General features: G+C 59.5%; 5 protein-coding genes across 5 annotated transcripts, besides 8 other annotated features; all 5 read right to left on the reverse strand.

Moving 5' to 3' along the window:
- The first annotated feature begins 23 nt into the window (after positions 1-23).
- Positions 24-101: a sequence feature (GA-rich).
- Positions 95-152: a microsatellite.
- Positions 153-286: 134 nt separating this feature from the next.
- Positions 287-2,173, reverse strand: Tco025E_05419 (uncharacterized protein; the record flags this gene model as incomplete). Its single annotated transcript, XM_029372318.1, has 1 exon — positions 287-2,173. One exon carries the CDS (start codon positions 2,171-2,173, stop codon positions 287-289), a length of 1,887 nt encoding a protein of 628 aa, XP_029227583.1.
- Positions 2,174-2,179: 6 nt separating this feature from the next.
- Positions 2,180-2,207: a microsatellite.
- Positions 2,208-2,288: 81 nt separating this feature from the next.
- Positions 2,289-2,321: a microsatellite.
- Positions 2,322-2,535: 214 nt separating this feature from the next.
- Tco025E_05420 (uncharacterized protein) lies at positions 2,536-3,411 on the reverse strand (the record flags this gene model as incomplete). The annotated part of the gene is made up of 1 exon (XM_029372319.1): positions 2,536-3,411. One exon carries the CDS (start codon positions 3,409-3,411, stop codon positions 2,536-2,538), a length of 876 nt encoding a protein of 291 aa, XP_029227584.1.
- A 43-nt stretch (positions 3,412-3,454) lies between these two features.
- Positions 3,455-3,499: a microsatellite.
- A 383-nt stretch (positions 3,500-3,882) lies between these two features.
- On the reverse strand, positions 3,883-6,231 carry Tco025E_05421 (PIF1 helicase-like protein; the record flags this gene model as incomplete). The annotated part of the gene is made up of 1 exon (XM_029372320.1): positions 3,883-6,231. The coding sequence occupies one exon, from the start codon at positions 6,229-6,231 to the stop codon at positions 3,883-3,885; it is 2,349 nt and encodes a 782-aa protein (XP_029227585.1).
- A 47-nt stretch (positions 6,232-6,278) lies between these two features.
- Positions 6,279-6,302: a microsatellite.
- Positions 6,303-6,682: 380 nt separating this feature from the next.
- Tco025E_05422 (uncharacterized protein) lies at positions 6,683-7,243 on the reverse strand (the record flags this gene model as incomplete). The annotated part of the gene is made up of 1 exon (XM_029372321.1): positions 6,683-7,243. The coding sequence occupies one exon, from the start codon at positions 7,241-7,243 to the stop codon at positions 6,683-6,685; it is 561 nt and encodes a 186-aa protein (XP_029227586.1).
- Positions 7,244-7,644: 401 nt separating this feature from the next.
- Positions 7,645-7,681: a microsatellite.
- Positions 7,682-8,166: 485 nt separating this feature from the next.
- Positions 8,167-8,218: a sequence feature (A-rich).
- A 74-nt stretch (positions 8,219-8,292) lies between these two features.
- On the reverse strand, positions 8,293-9,099 carry Tco025E_05423 (thymidine kinase; the record flags this gene model as incomplete). Its single annotated transcript, XM_029372322.1, has 1 exon — positions 8,293-9,099. One exon carries the CDS (start codon positions 9,097-9,099, stop codon positions 8,293-8,295), a length of 807 nt encoding a protein of 268 aa, XP_029227587.1.
- Positions 9,100-9,645: the final 546 nt, after the last annotated feature.

The following is a 9,645-nucleotide window of genomic DNA, read 5'->3' on the forward strand; positions in this document are numbered from 1 at the left end:
CAAGTACGATGAAAACGCAGCAGAAGAGATAAAGAAGGAAGGAAAGAAAGAAAGAAAGAGAGAGAGAGAGAGATAAATACATATATAACTAAGAACAGAAACACACACGCACACACGCACATGCGCGCGAAGAACAAGACACACAAACAAACGACTCTCCTTTCGCACCAGACAAAATCCTTCCACAATGTGAGAAATACATAAAGTGTAATCGCGTATACATCAAGGCTTTTCGTTTCCTTACTTGGTGTTTCTTTTGATACCTCCTCGGGCCTTGCTCCGATTTCTACATGCCCTCATCCTTGCAAGATCCCGTAAATGGCATGAGCGAATTTTCCCTACCGAGGGATGACATCATCCACGGGGTAACCTTTTCTCCAACGCCGTGTAATACACTCTGCCCCGTTAATGCCATGACCAGCCGTACAAATTCATTTACGTGAAATTCGTAGGTGTCATCTACCGGGATGCCAAGGAGCTGCAGGGCATTTACTACCTCTGCCTTACTTACAGGGATACCTAAGCCGCGCCAGAGACCCTCTTCCACGCACACCGCCAGGGAGACACCGTGCAGTAGAGTAGACAACTCAGCTGCGGGTTGAGCGCCATTGGCCGCAGCGCAATGTGCGGATTTTGTTCGGGGCATACTTGGATAAGTTTGCATGGCGGTATAATTTGGGCTTGGCGCCGTGGTGGAGTTGTTTCCTCCGCTGTCTGCGTAAGTGTTGCTGCGGCTTCTACAGTGGCTCTTGGGGGCTGCACGGATCGATCTACTCGTGGCGCTCCCACTGGAGGAGCTTGTGCGACGTGTTTCGTCGCCCGTGCATTTTTGCTGTTGCCGCTCTTGAGCCACTCCATCTGCAGAGCACTTCTTTTGCACGACGGACTCCAAGATGGAGTAGAACGTGCCCCGCACAACCTCGGTTGGGTAGCGACCCTGAATCACGAAGGCCATACGGGCAAGGAAAGCGTCAAAGTACACTCGTTCCCGTGCCTCGGCCTCCGCTGCGCACGATGTGGCGGCCGGTGTGTCTGTGCCAACCCCCTCCTCGGCGGGGAGGCAGCCGTGGCTGTACCGCATTGCACCAGTGCGCTTCACGTCGTCAAATAACTCCGCAATGAGCGGAATTTCCGGAAGAGGAATATTTACGCACTGCAGGATCTCCGATAGCATCTCAATGTCCACCAGCTGTGTCTCCGCCCCAACACAGTCGGCCTTGGCACTACGAAACTCCTGTAGGAAGTCCTGCATGTCCACGGAAGCCAAGCTGAACGCCGAGAGATCGCTTCGGGTGCTGTCATCGCGGTCTAGGGCCGCCGTGCCGGCGCTGTTATACGTGTTTTCGCCCCCGGCCGTGGCCAATCTAAGGCCTGCGGGTCCATAGGGTGTCTCATTGCGATTGCTGCGCGCGGGGTTCCAAGGCACTAACATGGCGGAGGCAGGCCGCATCATGCAGACATTTGTCCTCGTGCTAGTAAGACTTGTCTGCAGCGTTTGTGCAGTCGACTCAGGCAGAGGGGTCGATGGGGCGTTGACGCCACCCGCTGAAAGCGTCCACGTCTCCGTATCCGTTTTTGCGGGCGCCTCAGATGCATGCGCCGTCGCCGTAGCCGTTAACGGCAGCCCTGGCGGTTCCTTCTCTTCTTCCTCCTCAACTGGGGCCTTTTCCTCCTGGCGTCTTTCCTCCAAGTCTCCCTTTTCCACTTCTCGTGCGGCAGGGTCTCTGTCCGCTGGCTTTTTACTGTCACACGTCTCCTCCGTCGACACTTCGCGTTGCACGGGGGAAGGCTCTGACGGTTGCTGGGATTCCTTTCTACCAGTGTTCGGACAGCCGCCGTTGGCAGTCTTTATGGAGCACTCCTTACCGGCGGATTTCCCGCCGTTGGCACGCATATGTTCCAGAATGTACTGCAGCGGATCTTCCGGCTGCTCGTTTAGCACGCCGCTGAATATGCCCTCAACTGTACTATGCACGCCGTGGCGCAGTAGGTAGCGGTACGCCTCACCCGCCTCGCCCTGCTGTGAGGGCTGCTGCTGTTGCGGCTGCTGCTGCGGTTGCGGTTGCTGCGGTTGCTGCGGCTGATGTGTTGGACGTTGTGACTGCTGCAGATGTCCGAGGGGCCGCTGATGTACCCCAATGGAGCCCTCACGCGCGCTGGCACCACTGGACATTTAGGTAAAAAAAAACAAAAAAAAACAACAAAAACCCCCTCCAGCTTTTGACCACGCTTTACGTCCGCCTCTTGCTGCTGCGGCCAAACCCACCTAACGGCCCACGCACGCAGGCAGAGAGAGGGAGAGAGAGAGAGAGAGAAGGAGACCAAAAGAAAAAAAAAAAAGTGCTGCGCATGCGACGCATCGATGGGTACGACTAGACTCTTACGCTTCATACAATTCAAGCAACCAAAGCAGTGCGGATGCGGGGGAGGGGAGGAGTTTAGCGGAATTTAAACGTCCCACAGTGCAGAGGTACGGCGAGGTGGCACCCATCACTTTAGTGTACAAAGCACCGCCGCGGGCTTTTGCCCTGTTCTTCACTTCCGAATGTGAACTTCCATAAAGCGGATGGGCTCCGTTACATTGGACGTCATCTTGAACTCGTGAATGTACTTCCACACAGTGGGGAAGTCCCTCTTCAGGGCAAAAATAAAGCACTTTGCATTTTCACACAAGTCACCCGCCGTCATGCCGGCGTGACCCACACGAAAGATCAACTGCCCCGAGTTCTTTGCCCGCACTACACCGCCCAAGACACCCTGCGAGAGCCGAAATGTGAGACTCGTGCGATCCTCGAGGTTACGCAGGGCGGTGATGCATTTGCGCGAGGCCTTCGGCAACGATGCGGCCGGCGTAGCCGGGGACGACTCTGCGAGCTTCCCGCCTCTGCCTTTAGTCGCAGCGTCCCTTTTCCCGCCCTGGATTCCTGGTCGTGGCACGGAGGAAGAGGCCACTGCACGCGCCTGCGTGGTCGCCGGCGACGGCGCCGAGGCCGCGGCGGTGATGCATGGCGGCAGCTTCGACACAATCCGCTCATCCACAACAAAGTGGGAAAAGGTCTTGGCTACCAGCACCGCCCGACGCGCGGCCTCCGCGTCGTCCCGCTTACAGATGGCCTCCGCCGTCACCACGGCGTCGTAGTACCCGTGCCGTTTATTAATCTTAAACGCATCACCGGAAATAACACGCGGAACAATGAGGCATGTTGTGCGGCCGTTCATGGCGTAGGTGCGCTTCGGCAGCTGGAAAACGTGCTCGGTGAGCAGCTCCGGGCACTGCGTAACCACCACAGCGGGCACGACAAACTCAATGAAGACGCCCTCCGCCGCGGCAGCCTCCGCGTCAGCCCCACACAGCCGCTGTATTTTGTGTACCACGGCCTTCGTCACAATGAGGCGTTTGTCCTGCGGCATCCTCTTGCTTTTTTATTCGCAGCCTTACTTTTATTTCGTCCCCTTTGCTTGTTTATTATTTAGTGTTTGTTTCTCTGTTTTTTTTTTTTCGTTGCTTCGGTTACGTGTTCTCTGGTTTGCTGTCTTCAGCCTGCGTGGCGGCCGGCGGGGATGCACCGCAGCGTCGCTCCCAGTGCCGTGGAGAGGGGGCCTGGCGAGCGCCGCACAAGCGCCCAGTGAAAGCAAAGACGGCAAAAATAAATAAATAGAGTAAAAAAAGGAGGAAGCACAAGCCAACAACGTGCACAGGCAGGCACACGACACCACCGCTGCTTCTCTTCCCTTTCCCTTTTTATTTTTCTTCTTGCTGCCGTCGTGGCTCTCGCCTTGGCGCCCCCCGCCCAGGAAGAACCTCGCCGTCGTTGCGCATCCTTTTTTTTTTCTCGCCCTCTCGTCGATATGAAGCACTCGGGCGCCCCCGCCCGGGCGGCGCTATTCTTCGTCCATCAGCAGCGTGGGGTGCGGGGCAGGCCGCAGGTTCTGCGAGCGTGCCGCGTCCGCCTCGTCCGCCTCGTCGGCGTCCTGCGTCAGCCGTGGAATGGCGCCACCGGCAACGGCCAGCAGCTTTAAGGCGTTCGGCGCCACCGGCGGCGGCGCCGCTGCTGCCACGGCGACGTCGGCGCGCAGTTGCGTATCGAAGAGCCGCGTGTCATCCCACCGGGTGCCGTCCGCGTGCCGCTGCGTCTCACTCGCCGTGGGCGGCGAAGCCTGCGACCGGGGCCGCTTGCCCGTGCGCCTCACCTCCACCAGCGCACTCCCGTCCTGCGCCTCTCCCGCAGCCGCCGCGTGCGGGTCACGCGGAAACGTCGCCTCGTAAAACGCCACCACCTTCGCGTCTGCGCCGATGGCGCTCGGGTCGAACTCCGTGAGGGCCAAATCCTCCCGCCGACGGACCCGCGTGAGGGCGACGTACGCCTGCCCACACTCGAAGAAACTTGCGTTGAGTTCCACCCGCGCCATCGGCAGCGTCATGCCCTGCACACGGTGCACCGTCAGGGCCCAGGCGAGCTGCAGCGGGATTTGCGTGCGGGCGGCCACAACACGTCCGTCCGAGGCCAACACGTCCATCCGCACGCGCGGCACCACCACCTCCTCGCCGCCTTTGCTTGCAAGGCACACCACCGGGAATGCCTCGCCCTGCGCCTGCTCCGAAAAGGCAACCACAACGCCAAGGTCGCCGTTCGAGAGGTGCGGGGCGCTTGGCAACGAGGCAAGCAGCACCACCTGCGCCCCAACACGCAACTCCAGCAGCGGCAGCAGCGAGACCTCCTTGTCCAAATCGTACCCAGGCGTTGAGGCGTAGTCCTCGGAGGCGTAGCGGTGAAAGTCAACGTCGTCCAAGAGCTGCAGACGCTCCATGTTGTACGCCGCGGCACATTGACGGCGCGCCATAATGACGGTGGGTTCGACACCAAAACGATCCCCCAGCCGGCGGCTAAGGCAGGAGGACAAGAGACTCTCCACACGCCGAGTATACCGCCCGTAGCGGATGTCTTCCATGCATGCCGCGAAGACTGGGTCGCCTTCGTGACGGTAGTTCTTACGAAACTCCACGGCGGCAAGCTGCAGCGTCCTCCACAGCGGGCACTCAAAGCACCACTTCGGCTCCTGCCTCGCTTCGCCGGGGTGGTCGCCACGCACGGGGGCAGCCAGGGCGGTGACAGGTGGCAGCTGCAAAAAGTCCCCGAGGAGAACGAGCTGAAGCCCGCCAAACGGTTTTTCAGCTTCGTGACGCACCTGTCGGGCAACTGCGTCCAGCAACAGGAAGACACTCGCCGGAAGAACGCCGATTTCATCGATGATGAGCGTCTTGCACTGCCGCCACGCCCGCACCACCTCCGGGCGGCTCCTGACGCGACGGTAGACCTTGTCGAAGGAGCCTTCCCCCCTGCCGATGCCGGCGAACGCGTAAATTGTGACGCCGCCGATGATGCGAGCGGCAATTCCAGTGGTGGCGGTCGCCACTACGCCCTCACTGCCCGACAAGACATCCTGCAGCAGGTGCAAGAGCCACGCCGTTTTCCCCGTGCCCGCCGACCCGGTCAAAAAGACGCTCCTCCCCGCGCGCACCAACTGAATGGCACGCTTCTGCTCCGTCGTCCACGACACGCCGGCGGACGGCGTCAGCGTTTCACGCGCGCCATTTCTCGGGGAGGGGACCATCTGCCCCGGGGCCACTTCTGACTGGGTCGCGGATGCAGCTGCTGGGACGGCGCTTCCGCCCCGCGCCGGTTGTGCTGTTGGTTTACCAGCATCACGAGCAGCCACGCCGTCGTCCAAGCCGTCCGCGGCCTCGCCACCGTTGTCGCCGTCGTTATCCTCCCATGCTGGCGTGTCAAATGCATTCGGGTCACGAAGTGCGTGTCCCGCTGCCTTGCGTCCACGCCCCTCTCGGCCCATATTGCGGGCCACGTTCTTCTCCATGTCTCTCCAGTGACTGCGGTCCTGTAGCACCGCAGCCATGATGCGCAAGGCATCCACGTCGGCCGTGGTCTCAATAAACACGGTGCAGACCCGTTGCTCGTGCGGAACCACAACTGTGAGCTTTCCCTCCACGGCATACGCCGACAGCACACGCTGCAGCCCCGCGAGTTGAAAGAACGTCCCCTCGTGGCGCTTGTGCCGACTAGAGCGGACGACAAGGCATGGGCCAAGCCCGGACTGTCGCGAGAGAAAACACTCCGTGCCGCCCCACTGACCCACCCGCTCGCCGTCCTCCCCCGTGACGATGATGCGGCCCCGCACGGCAGCGACGGTCATTTTGGGCTTTAGCGTCGACATGAGCCACGTGGTTCTACAGCAGAGTGCCCGTTGTCTATGCGGAAGCGCACACACACACACACACACACACAGGAGTTTCCTCCCCCCACCCCACCACCACCACTCCTCACGTGTGTCTGCTCAACGGCAGGCCAGTACGTGCCTATCTCTGTATTGTATTCGTGTGTGGGCCAGGGCGGCGCGGCCTCTCTAGACCTCTCTTCTTCACACCCCACAGCGCAGGAGGAGGTATGGGTCCAATAACAACAAGCAGAAAAAAGCGAGGAATAACTTTTAAAGAAAACACACACATACAAAAGAGATGATGCACGCAAATAAAATGCAACATATCACTAGCCATGATGGGCAAAGTATCAGCCCCTCTCGCTCTCTCGCTCCCCAGTGGATTTTCTACAGCTATAATTTATTCCCGACCTGCACACGTGGTGCGCGGGCGGCGGCGGCGGGAGCGTCATGTGTTGGCGTCGCTGGTGGCTCTTGACACCGCGGCGGGCTCCTCCGACACCTTCTCCACCCGGAACCCAATGTTCTTGCGCACCATCTCCCTCGCCGCGGCCTCAATCGCGGCTCGGCGAAGCGGCTCCATGCCCTCCTCCGTCGAACACGCCGCCCCTGCCGCGGCACCGGTGTGCGGCCCCAGCACCAACACGCGCCGCAGCTCCGTCTCGAGGAGGTCATAACTGCACTGCAGGGCTAACGCGGTGTACCGCAGCTCCGTCGCCGCCCTGTGCGCCGCGCGGTCCGTCTCCTCCAGCCGACGCAGCAACGCCTCGTGCGCCGCCAGCTGGCTCAGCTGCAGCTCTGCAACCCGCAGCCGCGCCGCCGCCAGCTCCGTCCGAAGCGCATCCACCTCCCGCCTCTCCGCCGCGGGATCCGGCGCGGAGGCGGAGGACGACGGTTGGCGCGGTCGCTGCGGGCCCGCGAGGGAAGCCGTCGCGTCAGCGGCGGCGGGAAAAACGCCCGACTCCGACGCGTATGCTCGGCGGAGCAGACGCAGGCAGCGCCGTGCCATCCACACCTCCCCGGCCCCCGCAGACAACGCGCGAGAGGAGAGAGAGAGACGGGTAGAGGCAACAGTAGCGGACAAAAAAAAAACAACAGTGGGCGGAGTTGAAGGAGTAACGCAGCCTCTTCCCTTCCCCGCACAAGCACCGCAGCGGGCGACACGCAAGGCAAAATACAGCTCTCAGAGACAGACAGGGAGACGCATTACACGTAGTAGAAGAGAGGGGGGGGAGACGTGCTGTAAATACGGGAATAAAACTTATTCCTGAGGACGGGGCCACGCCTCGCAGAAAATGCTTCTCCAATGGAGTAAGCCCCCCTCCCCCTCCATCCTCACTTCCTTTCCCGTCTATAGTGCAGCCGCGGTGACGGCGTGAGTGCGTCCACGAGGAAGTCTTTATCAAAAGCACGACAAGCAACAACAACAACAAAAAAAAAAAACAACCTCGGGCGCGACCCAACAGAGCCTACGTCGCAAGGAATAGTTGATATAACAGAAAGCTGGAGGGAATAACCGTCCCCCTCCACCACCAACTTTGGCCCCTATTCCCTCTTGCTGTTTGCGTGTCCGTCCCGCAATATATATATATTCCTACTTTTTTATGGAGAGCCCACTGGAAGGAACTTGCGCCCCTTCCCGTGGAGCAGCATTGCATCTACCGCTTCCTTTCCACTTTCTCGCTCTGTATGTTTCTTTTTGCTGCGCTTACTGCGGGGCAGGGGAGTTTCGTCTTCTCTGGAACCAAATCTATTCTATGCATGTTTTCATCTTGCTCCTTCGTTTTTCTGTGCCGCAGTACGCATTCGCTACCGACAAAAATATTCATATATTTTTGTTCCTTACGTTTTTTTAATTTACTTATTCCCGGGGTCTTTTCTGCATTTTTTTTTTTCAATGTTTTGTGTCGTTTGACTTAAGTGTTGGATGGTAAAACAACAACAACAAGTAAAAAGTAGAAAAAAACTAAATAAATAAAAAAAACAGGAGGGGAGGGGAGGAGCGGGAATTTGTTACGAAAGTGACCGTCCGCCGCACGAATTGCCTTTTTTCTTCTTTTATTCCGTTTGCGGCGACAGTTCCTCCGCGCCGGCGACGGAGAGGCGGCGCGCGGCAGGCGCCTTGTCGTTGGCCGGGGCCTCGACGCCGAGGCAGAGCGGCGGCGCGGCACAGTCACTCAGCGGCGACGTGAACCCCGCCGCCCCCGCGGCCTTGGTGGAGGGCGTCCCTGTCTCCGCCTCGGGGTGCTGCGGCGCGTCCGTCTGCGCCTCCACCGACCTGCTGGCCGCCTCCTCCCTCGACCGCTTCCGCGCCTTGGTGACGAAGCAGCTCCTGCAGGCGGCGATGTACTTGTCGGAGCCGCCGATCAGCTCCTGCTTCTCGGAGGACACGGTGCGGTACGTGAAGGAGGCGGCGCGGCAGTGGCACGCCATGCAAACCGCGCTGAGCTTCTTCACCGACTCCGCGAGGGGAATGAGGCAGCAGATGGCGCCAAACGGGCGCCTGCGGTAGTCCCCATCGAGGGCAGAGACGATGACCGTCTTACCGGCGTCGGCGGCCAAGTTGCAGAACTCGACTATGTCGGGGAAGAACTGGCCCTCGTCCACCGCCACCACGTCGTACGCGCGCCACGCATCGCCGACCTCGCACAACTTCGCCACGGCCGCCGTGGCGCCCAGCACCTGCATGTCGTGCGACGACACACACGCACTGTTGTAGCGCACATCGCGGGAGTGCTTGACGATGTAGCAGGAACGCTTCGCGTACGACTCGCGGCGGACCCGCCGCATCAACTCCGTCGTCTTCCCCGCAAACATGGGGCCGATGATGAGCTCGATGTGGCCGTAAGATTCTTCCGACATCATTCTCTGCGGTGATGGCCGGTGAAAAAGGAGGAGTAAATGCAAACTAAATACGATGGGAGCTTGCGTGGAGTCTATGCGTGGAGGCTCTGCGTGGAGTCTATGCGTGGAGTCTATGCGTGGAGGCTCTGCGTGGAGTCTATGCGTGGAGTCTATGCGTGGCGTCTATGCGTGGCGGAGCTGCGGTGCCCAGGCAATACGAGGAAGCGGCATACAGCGAGCAAGAGAGAGAGAGAAGGGGAAGAAACATCTGCACAGGAAGACAAGCCACAGTCACAATGACTGGTCAGCCGCAGCAACAACATTCTGTGTGGGAAGAGGGGGGCGGCCGGGCATCACACAGAAAAAAAAAAGTTCAAAAAAAACAAAACAAATGAAGGAGATTTTTGAATCCAACGCGACAATACAAATTGAATCCGTCCGCGTCTTTCCTCCGTGGATGTGCCGCGTAGTTAATGCATGTAGGTACGCGCTATACAAAACACCGTAGAGTAAGGAGGGAAGAGGCAAGGCAGTCCCCTGCTGACAGTGGGGGCGCAGCAAGAGTTG

The sequence above is a fragment of the Trypanosoma conorhini genome, assembly GCF_003719485.1.
Source record: "Trypanosoma conorhini strain 025E chromosome Unknown Tco_14.4_contig_00316, whole genome shotgun sequence".
Taxonomy (NCBI): domain Eukaryota; phylum Euglenozoa; class Kinetoplastea; order Trypanosomatida; family Trypanosomatidae; genus Trypanosoma; species Trypanosoma conorhini.